Source organism: Perognathus longimembris, chromosome 9, assembly GCF_023159225.1.
Source record: "Perognathus longimembris pacificus isolate PPM17 chromosome 9, ASM2315922v1, whole genome shotgun sequence".
Taxonomy (NCBI): domain Eukaryota; kingdom Metazoa; phylum Chordata; class Mammalia; order Rodentia; family Heteromyidae; genus Perognathus; species Perognathus longimembris.
Window position 1 is genome coordinate 59,967,397 of NC_063169.1, and position 20,321 is coordinate 59,987,717.

At 38.7% G+C, this 20,321-nt stretch overlaps 1 protein-coding gene across 5 annotated transcripts in view; it reads right to left on the reverse strand.

Moving 5' to 3' along the window:
- Shprh (SNF2 histone linker PHD RING helicase) overlaps nucleotides 1-12,844 on the reverse strand; it is an 80,288-nt gene extending 67,444 nt beyond the window's left edge. For 3 of the 5 annotated variants that reach the window (XM_048354244.1, XM_048354243.1, XM_048354246.1), the window contains exons 1-4: nucleotides 12,683-12,844; nucleotides 5,287-5,953; nucleotides 3,091-3,220; nucleotides 786-1,001 (exon numbers count right to left, since the gene is read on the reverse strand). In XM_048354244.1, coding sequence (XP_048210201.1) covers nucleotides 786-1,001; nucleotides 3,091-3,220; nucleotides 5,287-5,922 — 982 coding nt within the window. In that variant the 5' untranslated portion in view covers nucleotides 5,923-5,953; nucleotides 12,683-12,844. Of the gene's footprint in view, nucleotides 1-785; nucleotides 1,002-3,078; nucleotides 3,221-3,960; nucleotides 4,229-5,286; nucleotides 5,954-12,682 lie in introns of those variants that run through there. The other 2 variants (XM_048354245.1, XM_048354247.1) reach the window with 2 other exon arrangements.
- Nucleotides 12,845-20,321: the final 7,477 nt, after the last annotated feature.

Consider the following 20,321-nt stretch of genomic DNA (forward strand, 5'->3'; position numbering starts at 1 on the left):
ATCTGCAGTCAATATTAAAATATTTAGATACTTTACATTTTTTTGCTCTGGTACTGTTTAGAATCTTTTGTATACTTTAAACACATAGTACATCTCAATTTGGAGAGTCCTATTTGGGATAATTTCTGTGTTAGTCAGGTGTCATGATTCCTATCTGAAAAGTTTTCCACAGGCTCATGATGGGATGTTCTTGATGGGTCTTTTGGGAAGTGACTGCAGAATAATGGATTCATCCACTGATGGGTTCAGTTTGAAGGACTAGTGGGAGGTGACAGAATCTCCAAGTTGATGAAGGAAGGTGGAATCTAGTTGAAGGGAGTGTGTCTTTGGGTATGTCCTTGGGGTCACTTTTTTCTTCCACTTTGCCTACAGTTATGCTGTCACATGTTGACTAGCCTTAGGTCTAAAACAATAGGTCCAGTTGACATTGGACTGAGACCAATGAAACAAATGACTTAGTTTTAAAAAATTCCAATCAAGGCCAAAACTTGGAAAGAACTAGCCCAAACTTACATTAGGTAAGTTATTTCAGATATCAATTTTGGATTTTGTAGAAGACAGTTTTGCTCATAGAAATTCCCATTGTATCCTCTCTTCAAGATGCTTTGTCCATGATTTTTTGGTTTTGTTTCTTAGGGTTTTTTTTTTTTTTTTGGTTGTGGGGCTTGAACCGAGGGGCTGGGCGATGGATGCTTTAATGACTATTCTACCTCCCTTTCTCCCCCCAGCCATCTCTCATGTAACCCTCTAATGCATGTGCCTTTCTTTAAGTATTGTATACTTGCCACCAGCAGGTGTGCTTCCCAGGTGCTCTCGCTGAAGCATCCAGTTGACAGCATCTCTCTGGTAGGGTCTCAACACAGGGGTCAATGCAGGATGTTGAACATCCATTTGGACAGGCTGTGTCTCTTGTTGATGTGTTTGCTTCACAAAGTGATACAGTTCGTCAATATCCTGTCCCTCCGGTTCACTCTCCGAATCTTCCTCATCACCCACTGTGTCTGCATATTCAACAACAACGTACTCATATATGCTCCACCAAATACAGCCACAAGCAATTCTTATTCTAAGAAGGTACTATGTACCCACCTCTTGGGCATTGCTCAGTGTTTCACGATTGGAAATTCCTATCAAAAAAAAAAAATCCACCTACCTGCTCAGACAGTTCTATTTTTCAACTGCTATCATTTTTCAATGCTTGGAACAGTTTTTTTTTTTTCAATTTTTTCTAAAACGAGAGTTAATGTTCTCTGTGTTCACACAATGCTTCTGTACTAAAATTTAGCAGACTACAGTACTCTATTTAGTATTGCAATCATTTGCTCACTAAGGAAAAAAGGTTTGTGTCAAGCTTAGAGAAGCTGATGCAGATCTTGTTTGTGGCTATTAATAATCATCTGAGGAACTGAAAGATAACTTCACTTTTACATCTCAACATATGCATATGTGTGTGTGTATCTGTGTTAGTTTCCTGAGATGGGGCCTAGCTATTTGGTCAGACTGACTTACAATTTGCAATCCTCCTGCCTCACCCTCCTAAATACTGAGATTTATAGGCCACTATGCCCATCCAGATATAATTTTTGTTTATCTATTTATTCTACTAAAAGGAAAAAGATAGGCTTCTGGTAGCAATATTGGTTAAGTAGGAAATGAGTTCTTAACTATTAATTTTGTAAGAATATTGAAAATCTCATAGCTATAATCTGCTTAAGATCATTATTAAAAACATCATTCTCAAAGGGAAAAAGTACGCCATTTCTGAACTACTTTCCAAGAATTCTATGTAGTTTTACACAAATACCCAATACGTTCTAGAACTGAAAGATTACACCAAAAAAACCCCAAATATTTCTATTATAAAATGCTGCAAGTGATTTTCAAAATCACACAATGTACAATTATATACTTGACTATTTCATACGATTACGATAGGTGATTTAGTGTTAATATTTTAATTTGAAGTTTTCTTTAGAAATCATGTATTTAAAATTCAAATTAGAGTATTCATCTTATTTTGTTGTTGTTATTATTAATATTATTATTATAGCATCAATGGGGTATGAATAGCAGGCCGCAGCTTGCTAAGCACTTGTCTACCACTTGAGCCATATATCTAACCGTTTTCCAATTATTTTTAAGAGACAGAACGATGGAATTTGCATTATAATTTTAAAGATTTTCCTCCTGTCTCTAACATACAAATAATTTCTTAGTAATAAATAATAGGATGATGCTTTGAATATGTAAAAATGTCAATTAACAATCATGTTTAGAAATTGACTTCCAAAATATTTTGTATAGACTGAATCTGAAGTAACCCTCAACCAGAAGTTGGAGAAGTTGAACCTTTTTCCCAGTAGAGCTGCTGGCCATACCAAGCTATCCACATACTTACTCCCTCAAACACCAGTGGATGAGAATTCTAAAAGGCCTAACCCAGAAGTAGAGCCATTTGGTCTTCATAGAAACCAGACTTTGAAGGTCATTTGTCAAACTGGAAAGGATGGGTGGAACAAAGGCCAGCCAAGGACCTGGATTTGATTGATGAAATTTTATACAGGAGTTAAAGAAAAAAAAGCTAGGCACTAGTGGCTCACACTTGCGATCCTAGCCATTCAAGAGGCTAAGATCTGAGGACGGCAGTTCAAAGCTAACCCAGACAGGAATGTCTACGAGACTCTTACCTCCATTTAACTACCAGAAAACTAGATGTAGTGCTGTGGCTCAAAGTGGTAGAACGCTAGCCTTGAGCAAAAACAGCTCAGGGACAGTGCGCAGGCCTTGAGTTCAACCCCCATGACTGACTTAAAACAAGAAACAAAGAGCTCAGATCTATCTTAATTCTGCCTTTTGACGATATATTTTCTCTGAAGACATTTTTTGAATGCTTACTACAAATGAAGCAAATAAAATAAGGAATTACAATATTAATAACAATATTTAGACCAGTAAAATTTTGTCATAAGGTGATTGAGGTCTTTTAAATTTTATCATTTGAATTACCTGTTTTTTCCACTTATGTGTAAGAGTTAAGAGCATACTCACAAGTCCAAAGTAATAGATTTTAAAGTTTACCTTAAAAATTACCTGGGATAATAAAATGATATAACTTTTCCATCACTTTTTTCATGAGTTGATTGAACTTTTTCATTCGTGAATTTGCATCACTGAAAAAATCTAATTTTGCCAGGCCAAATTCCAGGATATAAATTCCAATCTACAAATAATAACAATAGGTTCAATTGGAATATACCATTCCTTATGAGGATATAAGAAAAATGTCTTTGGGCATCATCATTTTTAAAGGTATACTTAACATCTTCTTCACGTAATTTCACTTTCAATAATAAACACACTCCACAAATGCATGTGTCTACCACTGAAGTTATTGGGAAAAATTTTTCCCTAACTAGAACCAGTCAATTCTTCATACCAAATCAAAAATTTCTAAACCTGATAAATATTAGACTAATCAGAGAAGTCTGTTACAATGCAAATTTCCTAGAAAGACTAGGATTCTTATATATTGTTAGGTTTTGGAATCCTTATGCATAGACAAATACTAACACGTACAGAAATGTAGAAAGAATTTTATTAAGTACCTTCACTAGTAAAACAATACATATGAAATTAAGCAGCTGAAATACCTAATTTGAATACTGGCAGTCATTTTTAGGAGCTAAATAGACATGTAAAAATAAAGCATTTATTTAGACTCAAATGCTACTATTCAAAATGGAAAGCAGCGCATATGAGAAAGCCTATATAATTGTATAATCTTTTAATGGTGGACAGTAAGTGTTGAATTTGTTTCATCTCTCCAGACTATTCTGAGCCTGACTCCCCAGTCACTGAGATTCTCTATTCTTTCACTAAAACATAAGAACTTACCAGCACCCACAGGAATCTGAAACAAAGATTGTATTTCATTATTATTTGTATTTGTCTTATGTTTACCTAGAGATGGCTTAGTACAGTGACAAATGTTTAAACATTTATACAAATCTTGGTTTGCAAGTGAGATAGATTTTTAGAACTCTGTGTCAGTAAGTTACAATTTTGGCACTTATACTCAGTAAATATACAGCATTACTTGGTTATACAGTTTCATTGTCTAGGAAGAATTAATGGCAATCTAATGCCTCTAAATTTTCTCCTTCGCACTGGTCAGTTCTGAAACTATAAGTTTCAGAGTAATTTCTCTTTGAAACTATCAAGAAACAAAGATTAACTGATGTTTTAAATTCTGTTTTCTTGTAAGGTTAGTATGAAAGTATATTAATCTCTTTACAAAGTATACCTATTTACATCCTTTCATTTTTAAATATAATTTCATAAGAAAAGAACAAGTATTAAAATTACACATGGTAGAAAAAAGCTGAAGTTAGAACATTTAAACAATTGAAACAAAGTTTAAGCCAAGATTTGCAACATGGCCAGTAGGTAGTAAATGGAAGAACCTAAAAACAATTACAAATCTATCTATTCATTTACTGAAAATCTTTTAGGAATAGCACTCCTGTAGGCTGTGGAGATTTAAAAATAAATTAGTTTGTGGTTTACAAAGGGGGAAATATCTGAAATGTAAACGTGCTCTTACATGACCACAACAAAAATCAAAATACACATTAGGTGTTCTGGTAAGGCTGCATAACTCAGACCAGGGGGTTTACTAAAAGGTCTCCACAAAACAAGTAGTATCAGAAGAGAATGTTAAAGAATGGCTACAAGGCAGTGTGGGAAAGGAAGGGAAGAGTCTAAGCAGAGGGATAAGTGAGGGCAAATGCAAAGGAGCAGAGAGACAGCAGGATGTGTGCAGGAGACAAATCAATGTTGATTTCCTGGGACAAAAAAACAAGAACACAAAGTATCAGAAGGAGTTTCCAGAATTATCAAAGGTGGGGGCTAGTATGTGTGATTAGAAAGATTCCATTAGTTCTTTGGGGAGAAAAGTGTTGTATTGGTAACAGTGCCACTCCTGAAACAGAAGTAGATAAGGGATTTGAAAATGAAAGACAGCAAATAAAAAATGGGCAAATGATTCACTGTAAGAGGAAGAGATGATAAGGACCAAAACAAGTCATGGAGAATAGAGACAGAAAGGAAGCCTAGCTACGATACATTTTTTTTTTTTTTAATAGCCTTGAAAGCCCAAAATAAAGGGTACTTTGAAGCTTACTTAAGGAGAGGTTTATTGCTAGGTTTTCAGATTTTCCTCCTCAGCTACTTTCAAAATGAACTGCCAGTAAAGGGGAACCCCAAGACACCACAGAAATCGACTACCTTGATCATGTGATTTCCTTCTGGCCTTTGGTAAAGTTTTATTCTTTTCTTTTTTTGCAGCCATCCCAAATCTTCTAACATCTCACCAGTGAAGGATGATTCCACTGGAATTCCCTTGTCACAAAAATTGATTGATTCTTTAAGTCCCTTTTCTTGCTTCTCTACATCTTCATCTTCTGAATGAACATAGATCAGGAACTGATTGACTGATTCGGAACTCATCAGTGTAAAACTCCTTTCAGAAAAATTTTCAGTTAATCTGTGTTCAGGAAGAAGCTGAAGAGTTAATTCTCCCAAAAGTGCCTTCCAAGAATTATCAGAGTGATAGGGAGAAATCGTAATATTCAGTTTTACGGGCAAGGAGGACACAGTGTCAATAAGTTCTTCTTTCTCTGTTGGTTCTGAGCTCACCACCTCCGAACATCTCCTCTTACATCCGTGAGCAGTTTCTTCCGGGGGACTGTACTCTAGGCTGACGCTCTGAGCAGGAGATAAGTCAGCAGCTAGGCAGGGCTGTTCATCATCAGTCAAGGTAAGTGGTTCATTCCTCCTGTCCTCAAGCATGTTCCAACAAAGCTGCTGCTGCTTCTCCTCATCTACCTTCACTGGAGGAGCGCGTTTCCGTCGGCTGCTCATCGTCACGTTTCTTAGTTGATAAATGTGAATGCTAGGAGACAGATGGGCATTTGATAGTGGGCACTGAGAACAAAAGAAAATTTTAGTATGTAAGCATGCATATACAAGAGATGCAGAATTAACAACGAAATCTTCAGGTATTCTTTTTTTTTGTTTTTTTTTTTGTTTGAAACTAACAAGCTAGTTCTGAAGTCTATGCTGAAAAGGCCCACAAGTTAGAAGACTCATATCAATTTCAGAAAAGAAGAAAAAAGGCGAATGATACTAAGACTTAATGACAATAGGCAAAACTGTGTGGCAACAGTGCAATGATAGACTTATAGACAAAGGGAGAAACACAGTGTCCAGTAACAGACTCATACATGTACAGTCAACGGATTCTTTTTTCTATGCTGGGGAATGAAGTCTGGGACTTTGCAAGTCAGACAAGTATTCTACTACTGAGCTATATCATAGCCCTAGTCAACTAACTTTTGAAACAAGTTCAAAAGCAGTTAATGGGGAAATTATATATACTCTTCTCAATAAATGACTATCCATACATAAAAAATATGAAATCTTGATTTTTGCTTCTGAACACAAGTGAGAATTACTTCAAGAGCCAGGTGTTAATGGCTCACATCTGTAATCCTAGCTATTCAGGAGGCTGAGATCTGAGGACTGAGGTTCAAAGCTAGCCTGGAAAGCTAGGCAGGAAAGCCTGTGAGACTGTTATCTCCAAGTAACCACCAAAAAGCCAGAAGTGAAGCTGTGGCTCAAGTGATAGAAGACGAGCCTTGAGTAAAAAAGCTCAGGGACAGAGCCTAGGCCCTGAGGTCAAGCTCCAAGACCAGTGCACAAACATGTGCATGCATGCACACACACACACGCGCGCACACACACACACTTAAAAAAAAAACCTTCAAAATAGACCACAAGTAAAAATATAAAAGCTAAGTTCTAAAAGAAAAAAGAGGGGGAAAATTAAAGTAACATTGGATTAGGACAGGACATACAAAACTGTAAAACAAGACACAAAACTAGAGATTAAGGAAATGAGAAATGAAGCTTTGTTAACGCTTTAGACTTCTTATCAGATACAATACTGTAAGCCAAGCCACAGATGGATAATATTAGCAAACTAAATATCTGTTGAAGGATTTGTTTACAGAATACATAAAGAACTTTCAATAATGCTTACAGTAAGATAGATAACCTTATTTTAAAATTGGGCAAAAATTATGAATACTTTTTTTTAAATAAAAAATGATCTGTAAGTGGCAAATAACCATATTAGAATATCCCCATCAGTCATGACAACAGTGAAAAATCAACCCACAAATCACAAAAAGCCATTACACACACACTAATGGTTAAAATCCAAAACAAACCCTCAAACATCCTTCACAGTAGTCACTTTAGAAATCCTGTCAGCTTCTAAACACATCGAAGGCCCCAAATACCTTCAACTGGTGAATAAAGATATTGTGGCATATGCATTCAATGGAATAGTATTCCATCATAAAAAGAAACAAACTTGATTTGCACAAGGAAACAGAAGTCAGGTTACAAGAAGCAGTAAGAGGTGACTGGCAGCAAAGGAGTAGGAGGGAAAGATCTGGGTAACAGGAATTTTGTACATGGTGCTTATGTGACTGCACACTATACACTGTCAAAATTCATCAAACTATATTTAAGATTGTTGAATTCTATTAAATATAAGTTATATCTTAATAAAGTTGATTTAAATAGACAAAGACTAGATGCATGAAGGGTTAAAACAGTTGTATGAGAATATATAACACTGATATTCTAATAAAACTGAAGAATCTAAGTAAAACGGAGAATTCCTAAACAAGGTACACATGAACAGGCCAGGTCTAAAAAATGTAAAGTCTAAACAGCGTAATAACTTTTCTAACTGAAACCTGTCTCCCTTCCCTGCTGACAGAACTTAGAAACACGGTTGCCTGGACCTAAAAGAAGGTGGTGTCCTCAGCAGCCCAAGGAAGTAGTTTCTACTACTAGTCGAACCAAGTCCAGTAAGGTAGTCACAAGCTGCATGTGGACATTTATCTTTGGATAAATAAAATTAGATACTACTAAAAACTCAGCTCCTCAGTTTCCTAGTCCCACTTCAAATGCTTATTACTGTATGACTAGAGGGTTCACGTGGCTGGAGAGTAAATCTAGACCATTCAGAAAACAGTAAACTGTCTTTCAAACATGCTGACTGATCTAAGTCAATCAGAAGAATTCCATTCCGTAAGTCAAGGGTTCATTACTATTTTGGGGAGGGAGGGAGGACCTGGTCAGTCCTAGGGCTTGAATTCAGGGCCTTGGTGCTGTCTCCAAGCTTTTTGATAAAGGCTAGCTTTCTACCATTGTGCCACAGCTCTACTTCTGTCTCCAAGCTTTTTGATAAAGGCTAGCTTTCTACCATTGTGCCACAGCTCTACTTCTGGCTTTCTGACAGTTAACTGAAGAGTCTTAAGGACTTTCCTGCTCCTGCCCGGCTTTGAACCAAGATGCTCAAATGTCAGCCTCCTATGTAGCTAGGATTACTGAAATGAGCCAACAGCACCCAGGAGGTTTACTAGTTTAAAGTATCTTATCCTGGAGAAAAGAAATATACAAAGTCTCTACTAAGTGTTGATCTTTATCCAGTTTTTCTCAGAGCACACGTTCAAATACTGGAATTGAGTCACTTTGCTGGAAATTTAGGAAGTTAGGTTACATCAACCTCTCTGTCAATTACTGCCACAAACAGGCTGTATAACAGACTACATCAAAGCCAAATACTTTCAGACAGCAAATAGTTTTCTCATAGATTTGCAGGTTCCTCAAGGACAGCTGACATAGACGAGAGGAAGAATGATGTGGCTCTACTTAATCTTAATTCTCTTTCGTCCAGGAATAAAAAATGTATCCTGGAAATATTATAGCAATGGTTGAGGAACTAAAAGGGTGCCAATCCAATCACACAGTACTTTTCAAATTTCTTGGTACATTAAAATCACTAAAGTTCCATGAACTAAACAAGTCAACTAGAAGCACACAAATCAAGAGGTAAGGAAATAGGCTACACTTGTTTTTAAACTGAGTATTCTGCACATAGTAGAGTGTAAATACAGGTTAGGAGTTGGTGGAAGGAAATTGTGCCAGTTATAAAATTTACCATACCAACCATAAATGAAAACTCAAAAGCCATAGTTTGGCACCTGCAAACCAGCATGGCTTGCAGGAAAGAGTATGGGCTCTAAAATCTTAGATTCAAATTCCCATGGTGGCATCTATGAACTATCTGGCACTGAGGTAATTATCAAAACCTTCTTTGTCAATTTTCTCATCTCTAAAATGGGGAAGGTTTGTGGTCAGAAATAACTAAAGTTCAATAGCAATTAAGTGGCAATTACAATCATTACCATCCCAAGAAAAGTCTATACAATAACCAAACGTAAGTGTGGCAGGCTGGGGTACCACTGATTGGTGGTTCTTGAACTTAATGGCACATTAGGAGAACTTGCAAAAATCCCAATGTCTGGGTCACATCCCAGCCAATTAAATCAGAATGTCTGTGGTAGGCTGGCAATACATCAATTACTTTTCAGGTTTCTTAAAATATTCCAACACAATGCCAAATTGGAGAAACCATATTATAGAAAATCAGTTGCCTACTAAAAATCTGTTTTTTCTTCCCAAGTGCAGAGCCAGCTTTAGTGCAGTCTTATAACTACTTCCAGCCAATGGAATGTGAGTCCAAGTAATAAATGCCACACTTCTTAGTATAAAATTTTAACAGATACTAGAACACATTCTTTCCATTCTTTATGCTGTTAACTAGTAAAACCTATACAGTCTTTTAAATTATGTATGTTACTATGATTTGCTCATCTCTTCTGATGCTTGCTTTCCACCTCAATTCTTCTAGTAGAGCCTCCAGGTATTTGTCAATAATAAGTTGGAGAAAAGTAAAAGCTAGGATTTCTATCAAGGCTTTTTCTTTGTCCACTTGTCAAGTGAGAAAACATTCACACACACACACACACACACACACACACACACACACACACACACACAATCTGGTTGACTCTTTCCTTAAGGGATCTCTACCCAGAAATAATCTCTCAAATCTTGGCAGGTGAACTCCTGAATAATCTACAAACATATCCCATATCCTCCATATCTTCATATCTGTGAATCTCATTCTGATGGTACTATTTCTTTCTCTTTTAGTATCAATGTTTAGATGAAATGATGCTATGTGAAGCTTTCTACTTAAGACTTCCTACTTCCACTGTCCGGCATTTCAATACAAAAGGCCCTTTGCTGTGCAGTGCCTTTTCACATCTTCCTGCCAGTCACTTTTCGCAATCTTCCTTGAAAAATCTTCTATGACACACTGTTCCACGTTCATCCCAACAGCTACAGCTGTTAACTCCGGTCAGTGTGAAAGCTGAATGAGAATATGGTAGGAAGAATAGTACCCTATTTAGTATTGCACTCCCAAAGCCAGGTCAGTGGCATGATGTAAATTATATACAAAATAAGGTGAAACAAAGATCTCTAACTCCCTGAGTATCTCATCTTAAGAACACTTTACTCACATTTCTTTTTGTAAAAGTCTTAATAGGAAAGCGTCCTTTAGTATTTCAGACTCAGAACTCAGAAAAAAATTCCAAACAAATTATATCTTTCACAGAAAATGATTACAGATTGCTAGAAAAATATGAAATGTGAAGCTACTGAAAGAATGCACAAATGCACATCCATTCAAATTAATTTCACTTTTTCTTCCTGCTATGGTTGGATCTGAATGGTCCCAGAGATGCTCTCGTGCTGAAAGTTTGGTTTTCAATGCAGCAGTGTTTAGGGGTAGAACTCTTGGTAGGTGAGTGAATCATGAGGGCCCTGACTTCGCCAACAGATTAAGCTATTAGTGAATTAAAAAGGTAATGGTATTATTGAAAGGTGATGGAAATGTTAACAGGAACTAATTGGAAGAAACATGTCAGTGGTGTCAGGTGCTGCAAGGATACATCTTGTTCACTATCTATAGTTTTGTTTGCTAGATGCCATGAGATGAGGGGCATGGTCTATGGCCATTATGATACCCTGCTTCAACACAATCCCAAAAGCAGTGAAGCCAGTGAGCCAAGGATTGAAACCTCTGAAATCATGATCCAAATAAACTTTCCTCCTTTTAAATGGCTTTCCTCAAGTATTTGGCCATAATGATGAAAAGCTGACCAACATATCCTAAATTATTGTCTCTTTATGAAAAGATCTACCCAAGTCTAGGTAGATCTACCCATACCAGAGCAGAAGTACACATCTGCAAATCTATCCAAGGTGTTGGCTTCTGCAAAGCAAACAAGCAAGTAGAGTCATCACCAGGGGCTGAAAGACCTGTATCAACCTAGCATTACCACATTTCCCCCTTTCCTATAGAGACAACTCCAGCAAAGTGAAGTATTTTCTTTCATTGAACTTCAAAGTAGATTACAGCTTTGTCAGTAGTAGACTGTTTACTGTTTTCCCCCACATCTCTCTAACCTAAGTTCTTAATAAAAGGTCTGTTTTGATAATTTTGTATGTACAGTTCTTTTAGGCTGGGCAAAGCAGCACTCTTTACAAGTTAACTATTTTATTTTTAGCTATGGCTTAACTGGTCTTTCAAAGTTACAGAGCCATACGTTATCAAGTACAGACACAATTACACAATATCTCTCACCACTGCACTGCTTGTAGTAGGGTTACAGATCATAAAACAGTCTTTCTGATGACAGAACAGATATTATGGATAATTTCTATTCAAGGGAGTATCATCATTCCCGCTACCGCCCACTGCGAAGATTAAAAATAGCAGCGATGACTTTAAAATTATGTTCTTTCTGTTCAGTGTAAGACTCAAGCATATTTAATTACAAGTAGTAAGACATGAAACATTTAGAAATCCTACTTGCTAATTGCAAGCCTCTTGATTTAAAAAAAAAGGCAAAGCTTAGTGGCTATCATTTGATAAATATGATTATTATCTGTCAGGGGTGGAGGGAGCATAAATCATCCGATAAAAGTACAGTTTCGCAGTCATTAACCTAGCATTGACGCAGTCAAGATGCACACAACCTGGCAGGGTAGATTTGAATGCGTAGTAATTAATTAATCTGACTCCAAAGGTAACTGTGAACTTGCCGGGAGACTAATTTAGAAGTCTCTACCTTTTCGCACTGCATCCCATCCCGTGCATCAAGAACCGGGGCGGGTTGCCCAGTTTCCAATCCTGGCGGGGGGGGGGGGTGCGGGGGGAGCGTCTCCCCGGCTAAGGAGGAAACCCACTTGGTGATGTCATGAAATAATTCCAGAGTAATTCCAGGGGTCAGAGCTGGGCCGGGCACACAGGCCAGCCATCCCCGGGATCGAGGGCCGCACCTGCGGCTCCGTGGGCTCCGTGGGCTCCGCGGGCTCCGCGGGCTCCGCGGGCTCCGCGGGCAGGCCCCGCAGGCCCGGAGGCCCCAGGCCCCGGCGGGCGCGGCGGGAGTGGGGGGCAGGGAAAGGCTCGGCCTTCTTTCCTACGGCCCCCACCTGCTCCCCAGAAAGCCGCGGCGCCCCAGAGACCCGTACGTCTGAGTCGGGGAACCCGTCCGGGCAACTCCCTGTCATACGTGGGGTTCCTGGACCCCCCGAAGGGTCAAATCCCCTCGCCGGGGTCCTGAGGAGGCCAGACATCTTCCTTTCCCCAACCTTTGACCTCCGACCTCCCCATCACCCAAACGCCTACCTCAGGGGTTCGAGTCTCCCTCTCTGCGCGCCAGGCTCGCACTCCTCTAAACACCCTGCAAAGCCCGCCACCGTCCGAACGTCCGTCTGCGGTGGGCACGCGCGCCCGGGGCAGGCTGCGCTGGGTTTCCCCAGGTGCCCAGAAACCACAGCGCCCAGCGGCCGGGGGCGCGCCGGAGCGTGGGGTCACCGTGAGCGCGCACGTAAGATAGCCCCACCTACCTCCTCCGTAGGGGATTCTCGAAGCTCCTCGGCGCTAGACCGTTCTGCGGAAGTCCAGCGAAGACTACCTTTGGAATCTCGCGATAGCTGGGCTTCTCACACACTCACACCTCCCCGCCCCCCCCGCTTCCGTATTCGGCAAAGACAGGATTGGCTGAAACTCTGGAGGAGGCGGGACGCTAAACAAGGATATGGGCGTGGCCCCCCGCAGGAGTGGGCGGGGCTCCCCTGGAAGGGCGGGGCGTTGGTGAAGCTGGGCTTCAATGAAGAGGTGGGCCTGACGGTTCTCCAAAAGTATCTGTGTTGGATTGCTTCCAGAAATTAGCCAAAACGTGACGTGCGAATGAAGCGCTCTCCCTCAACAAACGTCAAAGTTTTAAAGGAAAATGTCAGTACATATTTTAAGCTGAGGGAAAAGCTACCGGTGGTCATGATAAAACTGGACCTTCACTGTCTCAGGCTGTTTTCCTCTACCACTCTCTCATAGAAAAGTAAGCTTACATTTAGTTCACTTGGGAATAACCGAGAAACTCCAAGGCCACGAGCCTGCAAGTTAACCTCTAGAAGAGAGGTAAGGAGGATTCAGTAAGGAGGATTCAGGATTGATGCTGTGGACAAGTGTCTCCTTTGCGTGTGTGCACATTCTATTTAGTATAAACCGTATCGCAGATCTCGAAAATGCCTTCAGAGCAATTTGCGTTAAAGACACTGTGGAAATAACTTGCTTAGCCAACATTTTATGAGACAAGTTGGGAAAAGCAATGCCGAGCTTGCAGCAGAGAGCCACGGTCTTTTTCTCATAGGAGAACCTATCACTTTTGCTGAATGTAGGACACCATAGAAATTTTGTTCTGGAAGTATGATTTGAAACTCAGCACTGAGGTGTAAAAGCTATCTTTGACAGTCTTATATTGGCTCTTAATAGTGAAGCAAAAAATGGAGCTCCTAGTTTGGCTGAGTCCAGTTGGTGCCAGGTAAAAAGACCTGCCAGTAAGTGCAACATCCTTTCATCTTTGTCAGTGCTGATTAGAGTAATTTTTAGTAATCTTATAGTAATTCTTTGCAAGGTTAAGATGCAGATCCAGTTGTAAGCTCTGTGGAGACATAATTTCGGCTGCAGAGGTGGAATTCTAAACACTATCATTCAGTGTTTAGAAAACAGTTAAACACATTTCTCTGTTTTGAATTTTCCAGTGGTGTAGTCAATCCTGTTTTTCCAAAACACCTTGTATACCCTTGGAAAGATTTCTTTATGGGGTGCTGTTTTTGAATATTTGAATAATCAGAATCAACTCCAGAAGAAAAAAGGATTACTTTAGTGACTTGACTCCCTAGTCCCCAGCTGTAACTCATCCCTGGTCACCCCCTCACAACACAGAGTTCGTCCATCTGTCAGATACTGGTGATCTACTGACATTACATATATGCCAGATAATTGGACATAAGTAATGAACTCTTTAGTGTTCAGTTAGTTCAATTGTTTCTTCTTGAAACTATTTAGGCATACTTCATATCTTTCTGGTTTTGGTTCCAGAGGACACCAATGAAATAAACATTGCAGTAAAGTGGGTCACATTGTTTCGGTTTCTCAGTGCATATAAAAATCATGTTGATACTACACTATAGTCCATTAAGTATACAATAGCATTGTGTCTTAAAAGCGGTTTAAATACCCTTCATTTGAAAGCATTTTACTTTAAAAAATAGTGATGATCACTTGGACCTTTTGCACATCATAATGTTTTGCCTGGGGAAAGGTTTTTTTTTTTTTTTTTTTTTTTTTTTTTTTTTTTTTTGCCAGTCCTGGGCCTTGGACTCAGGGCCTGAGCACTGTCCCTGGCTTCTCTTTGCTCAAGGCTAGCACTCTGCCACTTGAGTCACAGCACCACTTCTGGCCATTTTCTGTATATGTGGTGCTGGGGAATCGAACCCAGGGCTTCAAGTACACAAGGCAAACGCTCTTGCCACTAGGCCATATCCCCAGCCCCAAAGGTTTTTACCTTGATACTGATGGCCACTGACTGGCTATGGTTGTGGTTGCTGAAGTCTGGGTTGTCATTCCTTAAAGAAACATAAAATTTGCCACATCAATTGGCTCTTCATGAAAGATTTTTTTCCCGTATCATGCAATGCTATTTCATAGCATTTTACTATCAGGAGAATTTCTTTCAAAATTGGAGTCACTTATCTCAAACCCTGGTGCCACTGTTTTATCAGCTAAATGAATGACATTCTAAATCTTTTGTTGTGATGTAGACAGCATCTTCCTGAGGTGTAGATTCTATTCCCAGAAATTATTCCTTATTCATCTATAAGAAGCTATATTCTCATATATTAAAGTTTTATTATTAGATGCCAGTAATTTAATCACACCTTCAGGCTCAATTTCTAATTCCAGTTCCCTTGATATTTCCACCACATCTGCAATTATTTCCTTCACTGAAGTCTTGAACTTTAGTGCCAGCCCAAGGTTATCCATAAAGGCTCTTTGAACTCCTATAAAAGTTCTTATGACACACAGAGTCCTTTCCAAAAGATTTTCATATGCAAATCTCATATGAATCCTTTCTAAAAGACTTGCCCAGAAATCACTTTTTAATGGCAAATAGAGCTATTTAGAATATATTTCTTAAATAGTAACACTTGAAAGTTAAAATGACACTTGATCCTTGGGATTATTGAGTGTTGTTATATGTATCAAAATAGCCTTAATCTCATCAGGTTTCTTGGATGATCAGGTTTATTATCAATTAACAATAATATTTTAAAAGGAATCTTTTCTATTTCTTTTTTATTTTTATTTTTGTTTTATTGTCAAATTGATGTACAGAGAGGTTACAGTTTCATACGTTAGGCCTTGGGTGCATTTCTTGTACTGTTTGTTACCTCCTCCCTCATTCCCCCTTTCCCTCCCCCTTTCCCCTCTCCCCCCATGAGTTGTTTAGTTGGTTTACACCAAATAGTTTTGCAAGTATTGCTTTTGGAGTTCTTTGTCTTTTTATCCTTTGTCTCTCGATTTTGATATTCCCTTTCACTTCCCTAGTTCTAAAACCAGTATATACAGTATCCATTGTATTCAGATGAAATACAGTGACAGCACGAGCACAACCACAGGAAGGGATACAAGAGGATCATCAACAAAAGAATCTATGGTTTCACAGGGTCTATTGAAAGTAACTACAACACTGATATAACACACTCATTTCCATAACATGGAGTTCATTTCACTTAGCATTATATTACGCGTTCATAGGGGCATAGCTATTTCTATTTCTAAGCAGTAGATCTCAATAATGGCCTGAGTGTGGTGATATGTGGCAACGTAAGGAAAATTACAGCACAGGTGAAGTTAGCACAAGGTCTTATATAAAAAGCAAACTGAAAGCAAAAAGGACTGCTGGATCAAGCAGTAGATGCTGGTTTAGCAAGTGTGAAACCTTGAGTTCAGTCCCCACTGCAAAATGAACAAGAAGTAGGAAAGAAAATCAGGTTGTAAAAAGATATTTTATCATTCAAGGTTTTATTGTTCAATTTTTACCAAGTAGGTAGAAAAGATTTAATACAATCTTTAAAGGCACTAGGACCACATTGAAATAAATGTATATTTAGTTTTAACCTAAAGGTATCAACTCATTATCCTCTGCAACAGAGTCAGCCTGTCCTTCTGAAGCTTTGAAACCACACGTTTACTTCTTTTTGCCTTCTAGGAAAGTCACAGCTTCTCCCAAGCAAAGCCCTTTTAGACTACATTGGAAATATTTTGTTTTGTGTAGCCACTATCACTGACTGTCAATGATCAGACGATGCAGCTGGTCTGGGTAACATGTTCTGACTTCTGCATCAGTACTTGCTGCTTTGTCTTGCCCCTTTTCTTTCATAAACAAACCTTGGCTAGCTTCAAACGTTTCTGTAGGTATCTTACTTCTCTTAGCCTTCATAGAGGGAGAGAGAGTCGGGGCCCTGCTTTGTATCAGGCTTTTGCTTAAGGGAAGGTGGTAGCTGGTTTGGCTTTCCAACAAGACCATGAGAGCTTTCTCTATATCAGCAATAAGTTTGTTTCTTTTTCTAATAATCTTTGTGTTCGCTGGTGATGCTCCAAAAGATTTTTCCAATAACTTTTCCTTTATGTAAAAATGTTTTATTAAGACTTATTAGCATATGTGCATAGTACAAGGGTGGTAAGAAATTTTTGTTTGTGCTAACAATTTGACAATGCAAGAAGCATAAGCTTCAGCACATGTCAGTTTTCAAACTACCTTTTTCTCAAAATACCTGCTCACTTATTTCTCACATCTGATTTAAAGTGAGAGGCTTGTGGCATTTCCTTTCACTTGGGCATTTAGAGAGCACTGTAGAATATTAGTTGGCCTTAGTTCAGTACTGAGTGTTTCAGGGACTAGAGAGGGCCAGGGAGAGGGAGAAACATGAGGGAACAGCTTGTTGGTACATGGAGGAGCAGCCAGAACATTCACGTTTACTAAATTAACTTTCATAAATGGCTGAAGTATGTGTTGGTCTACAGATATTACTATATCAGCATGAAAGATCACAGATTACCGTAACAATTATAATAATAATGAAATTAATGAAAAAGTTCAGAACTACATAAGAAGGATCAAAATGGGACACAGAGACACAAAGTGAACACGTTCAAAAAAGTGGTACTGATAGACTTGCTGGATAAAAGGTAACATGCAAACAATTTGCTAAAAAAAAGTCTGTGAAGTATGGCAAACTGAAATTCCGTATGAAAATACACACTTGTATGTTGAGAGCATTTGCTCCTTTGTATGTTTTTACCAGCTAAAAGTTGTTATAGATACATTTGCTTCTGAGGACAGCTGCTTTATTCTTGATATTTCCCTAACATAGGCCATATATGCAAATTGTTCTCAAGAAGAACGATTGTTTAAGAGGAAGTAGATACATTAATTCAAATTTAATTATCTTTGGGGACAAGAATAAGATACCATGATTTATCGACAGAGAGCCTGATATTTTTCAAGGACCTTTTGTGTTTATTTCTCCATTTGATTCCTACTTTTGTGAAGTACTGTTTGGGTCATTGTATAGAAGCAATCTGAGGTTGAAAGAAACTTGATAAACTTGCCACAGTTTCATTCTAAGAGGACACAAGGATCTATAACTCTTGATGTCTCTCCCTACTCTGTTTTCTCTTATTAAAACATGTTGTTCATCATGTAATCACAAAGTTACAATGGAAAAATGAAGGCCAAAGGCCTACCTACTTTGATGACCTAGGATTGTGCATTTAAGATGACAATAAAGGGCCAGCATTCTTTCCTCTTCATCAGAAAGGTAATTAATAAGATATCTGGGGAGAAAATCAAATGTATATTCCCCTACCATTGCTTGTGCCCTATTTTCAAGCATACTGGTGGAAACTTGTCAAAGATGACTCCTTAGTTTCGATTCCCTCACAACCATCCTATCTTGGGGTTGCTTTTCCATCTCCAAATGAAAATGAAGATATCAGGGTGCTAGTGGCACATGGCTGTAATCCTAGCTACTCAGGAGGCTGAGATCTGAGGATCACTGTTCAAATCCAGCCTGGGCAGGAAAGGCTGGGAGACTCTTATCTCCAATTAATCACCTAAAAGCTGGAAGTGAAGCTGTGGCTCAAAGTGGTGGAGCACTAGCCTGGAGCAAAAGCTCAGGAACAGCAGCCAGGCCCTGAGTTCAAGCCCTCCAACTGACAAAAGAAGAAGAAAAAAGGAGGAGAAGGAGGAGGAGGAGGAGGAGGAAGAAGAAGAAAAGGAGGGGTAGGGGAAGGGGGAGGAGGGGGAAGGTGAAAGGGAAGAAGGGGGAGGGGAAAGAGATTAGACAGTCATTGTTCCAAAATGGATTATAAGTCCATTATTAAAATGTATGTGGAGCTACTACAGAGTGTGATGAAGAAATATGAGTTTAGACAATTGATGCCAGTGGGGTTATCAGCTTTGCTGAAACAACTGTTATCAGCTCAAGTAAACAACAAAAGTAGTAAATAGGGTCAGAAATAGTTTGTAGAATTACGAGCATGATCTATTATGGGGCAAAGGGTGTAAAATCTGAACACTAACCATCATGTGCAAATCCTTACAGTTCCTCCTCAGGCTAGCCCAGGATAAGCTTAACCATTAACTTTCAATTTTATTTTATTTTTCTTGGTGGTTTTGCAGGTTGGATTTATTTTAAAGACAGAGTAAAGCTTTTCCTATCTCCCTTGGTACAAGCTCAACCTATAAACTGAAAAATATCCGTGTCCTTTCTGCCTTTCATCATTCATAAAATAAAATTTGTAACCTATGCACAAAATGCTGTACTCAACAAGAATTTATGACGCATGTAGAATATAGGAGAAAGTTGTGGTAAGTTTGCTTTGGAAAGAAAGAATTATATTCAGTGCTCATCAATGAAGGTAGTATACTCTGTAATGTTCTCCTCCATCCATTCTCATTCTCCTAACCCAGATAATACTTTTCTCCATAAAGAATATTTATTTTTTTCATCCAATTTTGTCAGTATGGCATCAGGGATTTAAGGCATAAAAACATTGTATATGAATCTTTTTTATGTATTATGCAATTTTGAAACCTACATGTTAAATAATATCTTGGAGTCAAAATATAAGGACATGGTACTTTCGTTATGAATCTCACACCTTAAAGAAGCTTAATTACAGCAGTGTTAGAATTGATGGAGGGTTGGCAGGGAAAGATGGAGAGTTCTGAGGCTTCTGTCCTTTACAGCTCTGCACACATTTCCTCACTGGTGCCTTGTTTAGGTCAGTTCTTGGAACAACAGCAAAATCACACCTGAACACCATTTTCCTTCAGCCCTGTTGAATCTCCTAATGGTTGGTGGTTCTTTTCAATAAAAATTAAATACTTACAAACCCTCAACTGACATCAAGATGTAGCTTGTGATGACCAGCTGTGTCCAGATGTCATGACATTGCCATATTAGTTGCTCACTTTTGAAATTGCATCTATGACTATTTATCTCCTTGAATCACAGTGGTAAAAGTGTAATTGAAGTACAGATGCCTGTCTCGAGGGTACTATGTACTGGAATACACTCTTTGATCATGTAAGACACAGTTTTTGTAATAAACAGAGGAAGAAACTGAAGCTAACAGAGGTTAGAAAAGAAAATGTGATGACGAGTGTTCTCAGTGGTGTCCTGGGCATTGTAGAGCATTTAGCAGTATCTCCAGCCTCTACAAAGAAAATGTCACTAATGATATATTCTCCACCACAGTCAGGGCAAACAAAAACTGTCCCCACATAACACCAAATGTCCTAAGGGGCACAAAAATCACCTCTAAAGAATGACTGAGCTAGATATTATATCTTTGAACCTTAGTATCTACCAAATTACCTTTCAACAGTAGATGTTTGATAATTATGAAAATA